Source organism: Balearica regulorum, chromosome W (assembly GCF_011004875.1).
Source record: "Balearica regulorum gibbericeps isolate bBalReg1 chromosome W, bBalReg1.pri, whole genome shotgun sequence".
Classification (NCBI taxonomy): domain Eukaryota; kingdom Metazoa; phylum Chordata; class Aves; order Gruiformes; family Gruidae; genus Balearica; species Balearica regulorum.
The window spans coordinates 13730373-13747817 of NC_046219.1; the positions used below are offsets into that span (position 1 = coordinate 13730373).

Sequence of the window (17445 nt, forward strand, 5' to 3'; positions counted from 1 at the left end):
AAGTTTCTGAACATTATTTCGGTTTTCTTTCAGCTCATACTCCAGAAAGAGATGCATGTAGTCTATGCCTTATCACATGTTTGTGGACAGGATAGAACACTGTTGGCTGGCATTTTATTGAAGATTTTTCTTCATGAAAAGCTTGAGTCACTATTGTTACGAACACTAAATGACAGGGAAATAAACATGGAAGGTACTGTACTAATTACACTAACATTTATTGAAACTCTTGGGAGGGAAGGGCCCCCATGTCTTTGTTTCTGTCTCCTCCGTTAATTACGTCATATATCAAACTGAACACAGCATATTTTTTCCTTTTTTGTTGTCTCCTTTACCCAACTTTTCACTTTTTTTTTTTTTTTTCAGATGAAGCTACTACTTTGTTTCGTGCCACCACTTTAGCAAGTACACTTATGGAGCAATATATGAAAGCCACAGCAACACGTTTTGTTCACCATGCACTGAAAGACAGTATATTAAAGATAATGGAGAGCAAGCAGTCCTGTGAGGTGATACCTTGAACTTTGTTTTTTTAAAATTTTGATTTGTTGAAATGATGATCTACTGGTTGTTTGCTTTGGAAGCATTTATTAATCCTTCAGAAATAATTTCAATACTGGAACTGAACTGATTATGAGTATTTTCTAAATGTTAGCTTGATCAATGTTCATCGCATCATTTTTAAATAAGTTTTTTAAGTCAAATTTCTTTAAAATATGTATATATTCTTTAGCCATTGTAGGTTCTTTTGTAGCAGTTACTGAGTGGCCTACCCTAAATAATTTGTGGTAAGCTTCAGATATACTAGAAGTCAATGTCTGAACTTAGTTTCATTTTAAAACTCCCTTACATTAACTGCATGTGTTGAATCCTATCTTTTTTTTTTCTAAAATGCCCCTCCTAACTTCTGTTTCACTTGAAATTAATTATGAAAGGGGGGCGTGTCCTCAGAAGACTGGATTAAAAGATATGAAAATATATGTAGCTTAAAAAAAATGGTACTTATGGATAGTGTTAAATGTCTGTGCTGTTAAAAGCATAGTGCGCTAGAACTTAAAAACATTGCTTTTTCACATTAGTTTCCTGGCTAGTCCTTGAAGCAGATTTGTAAGTTCTGTACAAGTCTGAGATTTGTACAGTAGTAGAATATTTAATTTATTTTGAAATAGCATTCAGTGTGAAATATTATCAGATTATATATGTAGTTCTATTCAAGAGAAGAAATGTAATTTTTTTCCCTTTTGGTTTTAGTTAAATCCCTCAAAATTAGAAAAAAACGAAGATGTAAACACTAATTTGGCACATCTACTCAGTATACTTTCAGAATTGGTAAAGAAAATATTCATGGCTGCAGAGATACTGCCTCCGTAAGTTTGCACTCTTCTGTTCAAATTTGTACTTGAAAATTCCTGTTTGTGTGATTTACATTGCACCTTAAAATGGTGTTCTTATTGGTTTATCTTATACTAATCAGTCCTAAGACTGATTTTTTTAAGGTTGTTATATGTACAGAAAAAAAACCAACAAACACTTGAATGAATTGTGCTTTTTGCACATATGGTGGCTTGACTTTGGCTGGATGCCAGGTGCCTACCAAGCCGCTCTATCACTCCCCCTCATCAGCTGGACAGGGGAGAGTGCTCTGCTGCTCCTTCCTCCTCACACTCTTTCCCTGCTCCAGCGTGGAGTCCCTCCCACGGGAGACAGTCCTCCACGAACTTTTCCAACATGGGTCCTTCCCATGGGCTGCAGTTCTTCATGAACTGCTCCAGCATGGGTCCTTTCCACGGGGTGCAGACCTTCAGGAACAGACTGCTCCAGCGTGGGTCCCCCACAGGGTCACAAGTCTTGCCAGCAAACCTGCTCTGGCGTGGGCTCCTCTCTCCATGGGTCCACAGGTCCTGCCAGGAGCTTGCTCCAGCATGGGCTTCCCACAGGGCCACAGCCTCCTTCAGGTGCCTCCACCTGCTTTGGCATGGGGTCCTCCACGGGCTGCAGGTGGAATCTCTACACCCCCTCATCCTTCCTCCATGGGCTGCAGAAGGACAGCCTGTGTTTCCATGGTCTTCTCCATGGGCTGCAGGGGGATCTCTGCTCTGGCACCTGGAGCACCTCCTCCCCCTCCTTCTGCACTGACATTGGTGTCTGCAGAGTTGTTTCTCTCGCATATTCTCACTCCTCTCTGCCTACAATTGCTCTTGGTGTTTTTTCCCCCCTTCTTAAATATGTTATTACAGAGGCACTACCACCATCACTGATTGATTGGCTCGGCCTTGGCCAGTGGCAGGTCCATCTTGGACCAGCTGGCATTATCTCTATCTGACATGAAGGCAGCTTCTGGCATCTTCTCACAGAAGCCACCCCTGTAGTTCCCCCCACTACCGAAGCCTTGCCACACAAACCCAATACAAATGGCTCTTCAGTTTCTGGAATATCCTTGTGTATCCAGAATGCTTATCTTTGCATGTGTTCTGAATCTAATTCCATTTTTTCAAAAGGGTAGCCAACTAATTTGGAATGCCACACAGGGATGTGACACATGGGTGGCAAGGTGTGTGGGAGAACTCGGGCAGGTACTTACAGCATTCCCCCCCTGCAATGGTGTGGGACTTTAAACCTTAATAGGCATGCAATGGTATTGAAATGACAGAACACTTGAAGAAATTATGTCTTGTCTATATTAGAGACACAACTTCTTGCACTGTGCTGGGCCCTGCTCTACCCCTACTGTACCTCTGTTCAGCACTTGAAGGGCTCAAGAGGGTCTCTGGATCTGAGGACATACAGACACTGTAGCTAAGCCAGAGACCCAACCCTCAACTATAACAGTTGTTCCTATAGTCAAGGAGAAACAATGGAAGCAGAGGTCCACTCATTTAGTAAGGGAGGAAGAAACTCCTCCTGAGGGGAGAGCAGGAGGAAGAATCAGAAGAGGCAATCTGTTCTGCAGCAGAGCAGTCACAAGAACAGGAGAGGGAAGAGACTGAAATCATAAACAAGCCAGAAATCACCCGATCTCTATCTTTGAGTGAGCTGTGAGATATGTGGAAAGATTATGGCCACCAGCCAGATGAGCAAATTATCACCTGGTTGCTCCAATGCTGGGATATTAGGGCCAACAGTCAGGAATTAGAAGGTAGGGAAGACCAGCAACTGGGATCCCTAGCAAGGGACCATGGAATCAACAAAGGGACTGAAAGAGGGGCAACAATCCACAGCCTCTGGAAGTGGCTCCTGTTGAGCATGAAGGGAAGGTATCCCTTCAAGGAAGGTCTTGTAAACTACCGAGGCAAGTGGACCATGATTGAGGAAGGTATCTGAGGGAATTAGCAGTGATGGAGGTGGCCTACACCTGGACAATAACCAGGCCTCCAAAGATCTGGATGAAGTCCAGTATTTTTGGTCCATGTGGCAGAAGTTTGTATGGAATGCATCAACATTGTACGCCAGCACCCTGGTGATAATGGACTGGACAGACATCAAGGCACCAACTGTGGAAAAACTGGCCTACCATCTCCGGTGCTCTGAAGAGAATCTCTCTTCCTCCCTGACCCTACAAGGCAGTGGAGAAACCGTCCCAACAGTTCCAGCAACATGAAGAGAATATCTCTTTCTCCTTACCCCTACAGTCTGGTGTCTCAGCTATCAAGAGTGCCGTATGAAATCAGCCTTTCTCTGCTCAAGGGAAAGGGAACTGTGGATGCACACCATGTGCCACCCTGTGGTTCTAGCTCTGCAACCACAGGGAAGACATGAGGAAGTGAGGCATTGCACCTACCTCAAATCTAGAAGACTACATACATGAATTGCAAGGAAAAACAGCAGCCACAAAGGCTCCATCCAGAGAAGATTACTGCTCCGGTTGCTGTTGAGCAATTCCCCAGACACAGTAGAAGGGCTGATCCTCCTTCTGATCCTAATGGAGGGACCTCTGGTTTGCAATTACAGGAATTGGGTAATAAATGCTCCAACCAAGAAGAGAGGGGTCCTTCCTCTGGCCAGGCAGAGGAAAGGGACAACCAGGTTTATTGGACTGTGTGGATTCAATGGCCTGGCATATCAGACCCATGGGAGTATAAAGCTTTGGTGGACATGGGTGCACAGTGTATCCTAATGCCATCAGAATATCGGGGAATGGAACCCATCTGGATTTCTGGAGTGGCAAGGGGATCCCAACAGTTGTCTGTGTTCAAGGCTGAGGTGAGCCTTACAGGGGACAAGTGGCAGAAGCACCCTATTGTGACTGGCCTGGAGGCTCTATGTATCCTTGTCATAGACTATTTCAGGAGAGGGTACTTCAGGGACCCAGAAGGCTACTGGTGGGCCTTTGGTGTAGCTGCCATGGATACAGAGAAGATTAAACAGCTGTCTACCTTACCTGACCTCTTGCAGGACCCTTCTGTTGTGGGGTTGCTGTGTGTTGAAGAGCAGCAGGTGCCGACTGCTACTATGACATTGAACCAGTGGCAATATCGCATCAACCAAGACTCTATGGTTCCCATCCATGAGCTGATTCAATTGGAGGGTCAAGGAGTGATCAGCAAGACTCAGTCACCCTTGAACAGTTCCATATGGCCTGCAAAAGTCTGACGGAGGGTGGAGACTAACAGTGGACTATTGTGGCCTGAATGAAGTCATGCCATAGTTGAATGCTGCCATACTGGACATGGAGGAACTCCAGTATGAGCTGGAGTTGAAGTGACTTTGGTCTGTGGATAAGTTCATGCTAGAGCAGGTACACCCCTGTGAAGGGACTGTGGCCTGTAGATAAGTCCATACCAGAGCAGGTATGCCTCCAAAGGGACTGCAGCCCATGGAGGAGCCATGCTGGAGCAGGGGCAAGGGATGGAGTTCATTGCAGTGTTAAACTCTATGGCCTGGTCCAAAAGGACCAGGGTGGAGATTGTAATGGATATATGTTTAAATTGTTGTAACCCATGATTTGAGTTGTATGCTATAAGAAGTACTATAACAGGAACCAGCTGAACTAACGGTGGATGAGCTATGCGAGAAGCTGGGCAGGTGCAGCAGTGACCCACACTGAGCTGGCTTTGGTGCCCAATAACTCCACGCAACACACCACTTCTCCTGTCCTGAGTGACCACTGTAACAGATGGAGCCCAAGTCACAGACTAAATGAAATCAATGGACATATTATGGACACTTCATGGGGGGGCCCATAGACTAAGGGAATGATATCTATATATATACTAAAGGATGGGAAGGGGTGGTGGTGGTTAATGAAGATGTACTGGATACTGTAGGACCCAAACATGATGCAAATGGTATGGAATAAGGGGTAGAGATTTGTACTGGTTTTGGCTGGGATGGAGTTAATTTTCTTCATAGCAGCTTGTATGGTGCTGGTTTAGATTTGTGATTAAAACAGTGGTGATAACACACCCATGTTTTGGCTGAACAATGCTTGCACAGTGCTGAGGGTTGTTTTTTCTCTCCCCATTCTGCCCCCCTCCAGCAAGTAGGCTGGGGGTGCCCAAGAAGTTGGGAGGGAACACGGCTAGGACAGCTGACCCCAACTGACCAAAGGGATATTCCGTACCATATGATATCATGCTCAGCAATAAAAGCTGGGGAAAGAAGAAGAAAAGGGGGGATGTGCAGAGTTATGGCATTTGTCTTCCCAAGTAACCATTACACATGATGAAGCCCTGCTTTCCTGGAAGTGACTGGACATCTGTTGTCCCAAAAGTGGGATCATTTACCTGGTGTGCAGTACACCAATATACACACAGAGCAGAGGTATTTTATTTATTTCATGTCTGTGGAGACATGGGTGCTAGGTGGTAATTCCACAAAGCTAGCACACCACACATAGAATCTACCACATATTTATCTTGTTACAGGATTAGAAAAACCTGCCTAAATTTATGCTAATTGGTTATTAATTACCACATCATCTACTATTGGTCAAGCATCTTTAAATTAGCGGGCGCCTTGAGGGTGTGTGGGGGTGTAACTTGCATAGTCCTTTAATTGGGTAGGTGGTGGTAAACCTGCTCATATAGTCATTAGCAAAGCAAGGTAGTACATTTAACCCTAAATTAAACAGTGTCTAAGCACTAACCCAAACACATTTCTGTCCCTGTAAAGTGGAAAATTCTACTTTATGCGGCTATCGCATCTGCCTCCCAATGGGAAGTAGTGAATGAATTCCTTATTTTGCTTTGCTTGTGTGCACAGCTTTACTTCACCTAATAAACTGTCTTTATGTCAACCCATGAGTTTTTCTTGCTTTTGCCCTTCTGATTCTCTCCCCTATCCTGCTGAGGGGAAGTGAGCAAGTGACTGGGTGGGGGCTTAGCTGCTGGCCAGGGTCAACCCACCACAGAATGGCAGAATAGCACAGAAGTTCCTTTTGTGTCAGTGATGGCAAGGTTAGCATTAAAAGCTTCATTCTTTTAAGTATATGGTGCATCTCTCAACATTTTCTGAAATACACCAGAGTGCTCCCATTTTTTGATAGGAGAGGACTATTGCTTAACTACTTTTAAACACCTAACCTGTATTTATGGATACACAAATTGTTATTCATTCAGTTAAAAAGTGGAAAAAAAAAACCCAAGAAAAAAAGCCACCAAACCATCATTTTTTTCATTTTTTAAAAGGAAACACTGCCTAAGGAATAGGAAAAAAGTATTATAAAACATTTAGTGCACATGTGAATAATCAGAATTTTACCTGTACAAATAGAATAGTGTATTAGTCAAGGACTTTCTTTGCCATTTATAAATGGACTGTCATAGCAGATTTTAAATTAATTTAAAGCTTACGTTTGAATTATAAACATAGTGTTGATAATAGTTCCGCATTGAGCAAGAGGTTGGACTAGAACCTTTCTGACCAGCTTTTTTTATTCAGTAAGTTTTTTAATGAAATTATTAAGTAGCTATTATTTCTACAGGACGTTGAGATATATTTATGGATGCTTACAGAAGTCTGTTCAAAACAAGTGGCCAGCTAATACCACAATGAGAACAAGAGTTGTTAGGTAAGTTACTTGTCACTTTATTCTATGCTGAAAATAATCTTTTAGCGTCTTATTACTGCCATACTTCAGTGTGCTTATCTATTTTTTCTTTTAGTGCCAAAACTTTATAGTACTTATATAGGTTACAAAAATATTTAAGATCATTATGGTACTGGGGCATGATATCCCAATTAAGCATTGAGAGCTTGCTAGATTCCTAGTCATGCTGTTGGAGCCTTGCTAGAGCTGTAGTATAAAGATCAGTATAGCTATACTTAATAGCTTTAACTTTGAATTTACTTGTATTTTGTTAAGTTTTACAAGCTAATCTAAAATATTGATTTCCTTTTTCATGTTGGGAAAGAGAAAAACTTCTCTTAAAGTGATAGTTAACCTTTGTGATACCTCTGAAGATAATGTTCCTGTCATATGTCATCTTGGAGGACCATGCCTTATCTAGGGACTCCTATGTAGTGTGTGTTAATTATTGGAAAAATCTTACACATGCTAAGATGAATGTCCTTTAAAATGTAGACATAACATGTTAAGGAAACTAATACCTTCTCAGAAATGTGATTGGACTGTCATTAGATTTCACTGAGGTAACTGTCTGCATTGGAATAGTTCCCTGCATCAGTGAAGACTCCCAGTGCTGATCACTCAGAATCAACACACAGCGTTCATTTCTGAAAATATGTACTTCTATGCTGTCCCAGTTTTGTTTCATTTCTCTGCTCCAGCCCAGTCATGTTGAAACATTCCAGAGCCTCTGTAAAAATGTTGCAGGCTACTGAACCTGGCTCCTCTGAACTGGCACTGAGTACAAAAACTCCAGTCTGCATTCATAAATCAATTGAATAAATAGTTCTTCCTTTAACACTATCAGTTGCCAGTGCAGGTCAAAAAAATTTTTGACAAAAATGAGATCTTGACACTGTTGTTCTAAATGATACTGGGGGTTTAAGGGTATCAGAGCAACATCTCTTCTACATTTACTTGACCTTTTTTTTGCAAGCCTAGCTTTCTGGTAGACCAGTGTCTGGCACTGATATGATTTTCCCATTGAACAGAGTCTTCCAGATGATTTGTCATTGGCTCTTGTTTATCCTTTTGGCTGGAGACAGAAATGAAGACGTGGGACCCCTTCCTTCTCCAGAGTTTCAGTAAATGTTAGTGTATGTTAGTGTAATTAGTACAGTACCTTCCATGCTTATTTCCCTATCATTTAGTGTTTGTAACAATAGTGACTCAAGCTTTTCATGAAGAAAAATCTTCAATAAAGTGCCTTCCAACAGTGTTTTGCAGGGGTTTTGCCTTCAAATTGTCTGCTCTTATCAAAGGTATTTGGGCTACCCTATTGCAAGGGTGTAGAACTTAGAAGCAAATACCATGTCTCTTTCTGTTCCTCCCCATCTCCAGAGCGAGCCATGTGGCTTTTCTTAAGTGGATACAGCTGATGTTCAGAATTTTCCTGGAGCCTCTGCTGGATACTATAAATATTAGGTCCCTTTCTCTCATCATTTTAGCCTTCATAAGTGGATATTTGTGACTTGTCTCTAGAGTACAGGGGGTTTTTTGCAGCCTCCAGTGAAGAATGTTATCTTTTATTGCACTGGTTTTGGTCCAAGAATGATTACATATTCAGAGACAGGTGGATAGTTTTTAAGTGTCTGGGTAGCTTCCCTTCTATATCATTCAGAAAGTGCTGCCATTTCTGTCTGGTTGTAAAAACCCATGCATAGGTATTGACTCATTCTTAATTTAGACATCTTGACCAGTGTAAGAAGCACCAAATCTTCTGTATCTGCAAGGTCAGTTACCCCAGTTGTCTTCAATTTCAGGCTGTCTACTAGAGAAATTGGTGTATGTGCCATGACTTCAAAATTATTTACTTCCTCATAGCTTTAAGTTCATTTCATAGAAAATATTTTTGTTTCACACTGGGCCAGGAGTGTTTTGTCAGCTCATAATCCATGGTTCTTGGAAAAATAGGAAACTTCTATAACAGTATATATTGGAATTCAAGTGTCTTGGACACATGAAAGGTGTGTTAACCTCACTGTTACATGCATCACTTCCAATTAATAATGGACAATGCCATCACTGTATACTTAACAAGCAAAGTAGTGCAAGGTCCACTTCCATTCTTTTGTAAGTGGTCAGGCTTTGGTATTGCTGTAGTGAAAAAGCAGTCTGCTGGTAGTGTCCACGCACTCTGAACAAAATGAGAGGTGAGTTTAGATTGCTTTATTGGTCTATATGTCACTTTATTTTATAGCAGTCTTCCAGAATTATGGTTAACCTGAGATGGATATTTTTTACTTCAGCTGTCAACAGAAAGATTTTTCTCATGTTAAACTGAAGACTATTTTGGATTTCTGTTTAATAAGTTCCTAGTTCTGCAAACTGAGTGCTTTTCCCTAGCTTTCTAGATTGTCTGGGTAGCAGCAATTACTTCTGTGAGGAAAGTAGCTGATCCAGTATTATCCTTCTAGGATAATAGTGTACTGTTATCAGGATATGGATCAGTTCAAGCTGAACTAAGGCCATGTTGCTGCCAAAAGAAAGGTTCCATTCTGACTGTGCACTCTTGCTCTTCTTATGTTGGCTTGGGGAAGTGAGTGGCTACAGGATGAATTACTTGCTGTAGTAGACAGTGGAACACTTGTGGGAGGCAGGAGACGAAGTACTCCTTTTTAAAGCCAGTGTGGTCTTAGACTATAGGCTTCAGTATGGCTTTACAGTTAAGCTTTTCCCAGGTGGTTTCAGAGGTTCACCTTAACTGGGAAATCAATATGCCTGGTTTTATTTCAGTTTTTATCATAGTTGAAATAATAACAAGACATTCTTAATTAACAAACATATTCACGGAGCGCAGGCTGGTGGTTTGTCATCTGTCTCAAAAAGATTTCCACACTGACTTAAATGCTTAAAGACTACATAATTTTACATTAATTCTTTAACTTTATTATTGAATAAAATACTTTTTTTTTCCATTTCAGTGGCTTTGTTTTTCTTCGACTGATTTGTCCTGCTATCCTGAACCCAAGAATGTTTAATATCATCTCAGGTGACTATGCTTCAGACTGAATTCATACTTTATGTAGTAATAGGCATGAACTTACTTTAGTGTCTAATTTAGCAAAATATGAAGTCTTTTGAACACTGTGTCCAAAGTCATGTTATCAGTATCAATTGATTGACTTGCTCCCTAAGGCAGCCAGCATACAGTTTTTACCCTCAAAGGTTGGACAGTGTTTATTCCCAATGTCTTGTTTTAAAGTTTAAAAAAAAAAAAAGTGAATGTTAAAGAAAAGTGTTTCATAAAGAAAACTGTCGTGGGTTAACCCTGGTGAGCAGGTAAGCACCACACAGTCACTTTCTCACTTCCCTCCTCACCCTCAGTGGGACGGGGGAAGAGGAAAGGAAGAATAAAAACAAGAAAAGTTGGAGGTCAAGATAAACAAACAAAAATTAAATAATTGTTTAATAAGTGAAAGATAAATGGAACAAAACAAAACAAGTGATGCAAAGGCAATCACACCACCTCCCATGGGTAGACCGATGCCCAGCCAGTTCCTGAGCAAATGATGGCTAACACCAATAAAACCCCCTTTTCCCTTTTATTACTGAGCATGATGTTATATGTTATGGAACTTTGGTTAGTTCGGGTCATCTGCCCAGTTGTGTCCCCTCCCAGCCTATTGCACACCCCCCAATCTATCTGGGGAGACAGAGTGAGAAACAGAGGCGGCCTTGATGCTGTGTAAACACCATTCAGCAAAAACTGTTAGTGTGTTATCAGTACTGTTTTGGTCAAAAATCTAAACCAGCACTATACGAGCTGCTATAAAGAAAATTAACTCTATCCTAGCCAGGCCCAGTACAAAAGCATTTTTTGATGCTCTCTTTGTAGAGTGCATCTCTATCAGTAAATAAAACAGTGACAGGGACTATTCCTGTTTGCTAGAACAGGATTGTGAAATTGCTATACTGATCTGTAGCACAGTTTTGGCTGCTATAAGATAGCATTCTCCTAAACAGTTCTTCGGCATGATTTGGGTGCTGGCATGCATCAGGGACCACATCTGACACAGTTGGCATGTGGCTTTGTTCTGAAGCTTTAATAGTGAGGGAATGAATTATTCCATGGCAGTTAGCTTAAACACCTAGAAACGTTTCTGAGCATTTTAACTTACAGATGTAGTTGAGGTCTTACAGATGCAACAACTAGGATGTGTGTTACTATTGTTCTAGATATAATACTGTGTTAATGAGATTTCAGGTTTTAAGTTTTGCTGTATTCCTTTGTGGTGGGTTGACCCTGGCTGGACACCAGGTGCCCACTAAAGCCACTCTATCACTACCTCTCCTCAGCTGCACAGGGGAGAGAAAATATAACAAAAGGCTCATGGGTTGAGATAGGGACAGGGAGAGACCACTCACCAATTACCATCACAGGCAAGACAGACTCAACTCATTGAGGAAACTAATTTATTACCAATGAAATCAGAGTAGGGTAATGAGAAATAAAACCAAATCTTAAAAACACCTTCCCCACCCCCATCCCTTCTTCCCTGGCTCAACTTCACCCCTGATTTTCTTGACCTCCTCCCCCCAAGCAGCACAGGGGGATGGGGAATGGGGGTTGCAGTCAGTTCATCTCACATCGTCTCTGCTGCTCCTTCCTCATCAGGGGGAGGACTCCTCACACTCTTCCCCTTCTCCATCGTGGAGTCCCTCTCACAGGAGACAGTCCTTCACAAACTTCTCCAACGTGGCTTCCTTCCCACAGGCTGCAGTTCTTCATGAACTGCTCCAGCATGGGTCCTTTCCACGGGGTGCAGTCCTTCAGGAACAGACTGGTCCAGCGTGGGTCCCCCACAGGGTCACAAGTCCTGCCAACAAACCTGCTCCAGCATGGGCTCCTCTCTCCACGGGTCCACAGGTCCTGCCAGGAGTCTGCTCCAGCATGGGCTCCTCTCTCCACGGGTCCACAGGTCCTGCCAGGAGTCTGCTCCAGCATGGGCTTCCCACAGGGTCACAGCCTCCTTCGGGTGCATCCACCTGCTCTGGCGTGGGGTCCTCCATAGGCTGCAGGGGAACAGCCTGTGTTTCCATGGTCTTCTCCATGGGCTGCAGGGGAATCTCTGCTCCGGCGCCTGGAGCATCTCCTCTCCCTCCTTCTTCACTAACCTTGGTGTCTGTAGAGTTGTTTCTCTCACATATTCTCACTCCTCTCCTCTGGCTGCTCTTCCGCAACAGTTTCCCCCCCCCTTACTTCAGCAGGAGATTTAAACGCGCTGTAACCAGAACCCAGCAGTCAGTCGCCAAAGGGAGCTCCAGTACCAGCTCAACCCACAGCGGAGCAGTAGATCTAGGCGCACAGAGGGTTTTCCTGATTTTCAGAGGCAAGGAAATGCCAGGGAAGCAGAAGAGTACCGCCACGAGGCGGCAGCTCTCGCGGGAACCGCTGATGAGACCTGGGCATTGCCAGAACAATGGTATCCACCCCCATGCCTATAAAAAGCAGCCTAGGGAGCACTAGGGTGTGTGCGTTTGTGTGTCTAGTTGTTCTATCTGCTCAAGATGTGGTCATCACCCCCTCCGAAGGAGTATAGCCATGGTGCTCACCTGGCAGAAAGCTCTAACCTCTGTGCTTGCCAGAAGGGATGTGGCAACCCAGACAGAACTACCACAGAAACATGCAGCCACCCAGCTTTCAGGCTGCAGGGAATGCCAGAGCCTATCATGGGTAGCAGATGACAGTAGTGAGATTAGCTGTGTGAGGGGTGACCAGGTGGATGATCTACTCAGCCTGGTGAGAACTATGTGAAGAAGTGGAAAGGCTAAGGAGCATCAGAGAGGCTGAGAAAGAGATAGACTGGTGGAGCCAAGCTCTGCCCTCCCTGAGACAGAAGCCAAGGTGAAGGGGACCCTGTATCCTCCCCTTGCCAGGCAGAAGGCAGTAGCTTAAAAGGGAGGAGTGAATGGAGGCAGGTCCATGCTCAGCATGGCAAGTGAACCTTCTCCTTTTTTTGGGATGGTAGGGTACAGGCTCTTTAGGAAGGACAGGCAGGGCAGGTGAGGAGGGGGCGTCGCCCTCTACATCAATGACCAGCTGGAGTGCATGGAGCTCCACCTGGGGATGGATGAGGAGAGAACCAAGAGCTTATGGGTCAGGATTAAAGGGAGGGCTGGGGCAGGGGACATCATAGCAGAGGTCTGCTACAGGCCACCTGACCAGGGAGACCGAGTGGATGAGGCCCTCTATAGGCAGATAGGAGCAGCCTCACGCTCACAAGCCCTGGTCCTTATGGGGGACTTCAACCACCCTGAAATCTGTTGGAGGGACAATGCAGCTGAGCACAAGCAATCCAGGAGGTTCCTGGAATGTGTCAATGACAACTTTCTCCTCCAAGTGATAGAGGAGCCCATGAGGAGAGGTGCCATGCTGGACCTTCTTCTCACCAACAAGGAGGGCCTGGTGGGGAATGTCAAGCTCAAGGGCAGCCTTGGCTGCAGTGACCACAAAATGGTGGAATTCAGGATCCTCAGGGCAGTGAGGAGGACGCACAGCAAGCTCACTGCCCTGGACTTCAGGAGAGCAGACTTTGGCCTCTTCAGGGACCTGCTTGGTAGAATACCATGGGACAAAGCCCTGGAAGGAAGAGGGGCCCAAGACAGCTGGCTAATATTCAAGGGTCACCTCCTCCAAGCTCAGGAGCGATGCATCTGAACAAAGAGGAAGTCAAGCAAAAACACCAAGAGGCCCCTGTGGATGAACAAAGAGCTCCTGGGCAAAGTCAAACAAAAAAAGGAAGCCTTCAGAGTGTGGAAGCAAAGGCAGGTAGCCTGGGAGGAATACAGAGAAACTGTCCGAGCAGCCAGGGATCAGGTTAGGAAAGCCAAAGCCCTGATAGAAATTAGTCTGGCCAAGGATGTCAAGGACAACAAGAAAAGCTTCTATAGGTATGTCAGTGATAAGAGGAGAATGAGGGAAAATGTGGGTCTCCTCCGGAATGAAACGGGTGACCTGGTTACCCAGGATATGGAGAAGGCTGAGGTAATCAACGCCTTCTTTGCCTCAGTCTTCACTGGCAAGTGCTTGAGCCACACTGCCCAGGTCGCAGAAGGCAGGGACTGGGAGAATGCAGAACCGCCCACTGTAGGAGAAGATCAGGTTCGAGAATATCTAAGGAACCTGAAGGTGCACAAGCACATGGGACCTGATGAGATGCATCCGTGGGTCCTGAGGGAACTGGCGGATGAAGTGGCCAGGCCACTCGCCATCATATTTGAGAAGTCCTGGCAGTCTGGCGAAGTTCCCGCCGATTGGAAGAGGGGGAACATAACCCCCATTTTTAAGAAGGGAAAAAAGGAAGACCCAGGGAACCACAGGCCGGTCAGTCTCCCCTCCGTGCCTGGCAAGATCATGGAGCAGACCCTCCTGGAGACTGTGCTCAGGCACATGGAAAATAAGGAGGTGATTGGTGACAGCCAACACGGCTTCATTAGGGGCAAATTGTGCCCGACAAATTTGGTGGCCTCCTATCATGGGGTCACAGCGCTGGTGTACAAGGGAAGAGACACTGACGTCATCTACCTGGCCTTGTGCAAGGCATTTGACAGTGTCCCGCATGACATCCTTGTCTCTAAATTGGAGAGACATGGATTCGATGGATGGACCACTTGGTGCATAAGGCATTGGCTGGATGGTCGCACTCAAAAAGTTGTGGTCAACGGCTCAATGTCCAAGTGGAGATCAGTGACAAGTGGTGTCCCTCAGGGGTCGGTCCTGGGACCAGCACTGTTCAACATCTTTGTTGGTGACATGGACAATGGGATCGAGTGCACCCTCAGCAAGTTTGCCGACGACACCAAGCTGTGTGGTGTGGTCGACACCCTGGAGGGAAGGGATGCCATCCAGAGGGACCTTGACAGGCTGGAGAGGTGGGCCCGTGCGAACCGCATGAAGTTCAACAAGGCCAAGTGCAAGGTCCTGCACATGGGTCGGCGCAATCCCAAGCACGACTATAGGCTGAGCGAGGAATGGATTGAAAGCAGCCCTGAGGAGAAGGACTTGGGGGTATTGATTGATGAGAAGCTCAACAGGAGCCGGCAATGCACGCTTGCAGCCCAGAAAGCCAACCGTGTCCTGGGCTGCATCAAGAGAGGTGTGACCAGCAGGTCGAGGGAGGTGATTCTGCCCCTCTACTCTGCTCCTGTGAGACCCCACCTGGAGTACTGCATCCAGCTCTAGGGGCCCCAGTATAGGAGAGACATGGAGCTGTTGGAGCGAGTCCAGAGGAGGGCCATGAAGCTGATCAGAGGGCTGGAGCACCTCTCCTATGAGGACAGGCTGAGAGAGCTGGGATTGTTCAGCCTGGAGAAGAGAAGGCTCTGGGGAGACCTAATTGTGGCCTTCCAGTACCTGAAGGGGGCCTACAGGAAAGCTGGAGAGGGCCTGTTTGTCAGGGAGTGTAGTGACAGGACAAGGGGTAATGGGTTTAAGCTGAAGGAGGGTCGATTTAGATGAGATGTTAGAAAGAAATTCTTTACTGTGAGGGTGGTGAGGTACTGGAACAGGTTGCCCAGAGAGGTTGTGGAGGCCCCATCCCTGGAAGTGTTTAAGATCAGGTTGGATGAGGCTTTGGGCGACCTCGTCTAGTGGAAGGTGTCCCTGCCCGTGGTAGGGGGGTTGGAACTAGATGATCTTTGAGGTCCCTTCCAACCCAAACCATTCTATGATTCTTAAATATGTTATCACATAGGTGCTACCACCATTGCTGATCGCTTGGCCTTGGCCAGCAGTGAGTCCGTCTTGGAGCCAGCTGGCATTGGCTCTGTTGGACATGGGGGAAGCTTCTAGCAGCTTTTCACAGAAGCCACCCCTGTAGCCGCTCCCCTCCCAAACCTTTCCACACAAACCCAATACATTCTTGTGGGAGGAAGAAAGGAAAGGCATAAACTGCTGGTGGGAAAACTGTAGTACTAAAATATCAGAACATCTGAGTTCTGTAGTTTTAAATAGTTTGCATATGTTATATTTGATCTTTGTGTCGTCCCTTCCTCCTCTCTTTTTTTTGGCAAAGATCGTGCCAACCTAGAGGGCATTTGGTTTGCCCTAGCCATTGTTTTTTCTCCTTCCCTCCCTAACACCTTCTCAGTTTTACTTGTAAAATGCTGGTTTGGAAATAGGAAGAAATCAGAAATCACTTGTGTCACAAATCCTTTGGGGAAAAAGTTTTCCTTTTTTGCCTTTATAGGCAGCTTTTCAGACAACATAGCAAGTTTTCTGTCCTCTCTTTACGTTATGCTAAATGAGAAGGCCTGAGTTAGTCCATAAGTTCCTTTCTTCCTTTAATCATTTTCATACACACTTTGGGGAAAGCATTTAAGAACCATGGCCTTGTATATGGTGATCTTTTCTTTAGTATTTTTATCATCTTCAGATTTGAGTTAAATATTTTCGAACTTGGGGACTGCGAGACCACTGTGTCTTTAACTGTAAATGGAGCTGTTATCTGCAAATTTGTGTAATCCCTTTTAAGCTTGTCTGTAAGTGTTAGTCCTGTTTAGAAGTTCAGATAATATTCTTCACTTTCGCTAAGGTAGATTTACAGACTCTATATAGAGCTGTTAAAAAAAAAAAAAAAAAAAGGAAGGGAGCTCTTTTTCTTTTGGAGCAAAGCTTTCAACATACTTCCTTGCTGTAATGAGGCAGGGAGGGGAAATATTCTGAAGACTGGGTTTATAGATAGAGTTCAGTTTCAGCAGCAATGTGCCTATCCTGTCACCTCAACAACTGTTCTCAAAAATCTTTATTGAAAAAGTTAAATCCTTTGTTTCAACCTTTTTAGTTGATTTTTTAAAAAAGAATACACTTCTTTAGATCAATTCTCTTAACCTGAACTTCCCAAGTCTGCGACTAGTAATGCTTTCCAGCATTGCTTCTTCAAAGTGATGTACAGTACTAAGCACTAGATGCTATGAACAACTGAGATTAGTTGTATGATTACTGCCTCAGTCTAAGCTCCAGCTATGCCTAAAAAGTTGGAGCTTATTTTTTAATTAATTGCAATGCTGAGCAGGGAAGGGGGCCAAAAGACAGAAGATCAAAAAATACAGATAGACAGTGAAGAGTATATAGTATTCTTATGAAGCACCATGAAATTTAGAGTTTATGTAATAACTATGTCAATTTTGGAACACTTAAATGGCCTGTAAATGGAAAGCCAGATTTGACCATAACTGTTTAAAAACAAACCAAAAAACCCTATGCTTAACACTGATCTCTTAGTCAGTTAAAACAACTTTTTCCAACAAGTGATTGTACCAGGAGTTTCTAGCATTTGATTTGTGCAGTAAATAGCTATACTTTCATGGAAATACAAGCCACGATTACATGCAATGTTTAGTCTATTTTCCTGGTACTCGTAATTTAATGTATAATT

At 44.3% G+C, this 17445-nt stretch overlaps 2 protein-coding genes across 2 annotated transcripts in view; one reads left to right on the forward strand and one right to left on the reverse strand.

The window, feature by feature from the left end:
- The window catches only part of LOC104641365 (ras GTPase-activating protein 1-like), a 502600-nt gene that overhangs the window by 343209 nt on the left and 141946 nt on the right, over positions 1 to 17445 (reverse strand). The gene's annotated exons all lie outside the window — the stretch shown is intronic.
- Positions 1 to 17445, forward strand: part of LOC142599153 (ras GTPase-activating protein 1-like) — a 109900-nt gene that overhangs the window by 84456 nt on the left and 7999 nt on the right. The window contains exons 17-21 of the mRNA XM_075738883.1: positions 34 to 193; positions 367 to 509; positions 1252 to 1367; positions 6923 to 7009; positions 9991 to 10058. Of these exons, the coding sequence (XP_075594998.1) occupies positions 34 to 193; positions 367 to 509; positions 1252 to 1367; positions 6923 to 7009; positions 9991 to 10058 (574 nt within the window). The remainder of the gene's footprint in view (positions 1 to 33; positions 194 to 366; positions 510 to 1251; positions 1368 to 6922; positions 7010 to 9990; positions 10059 to 17445) is intronic.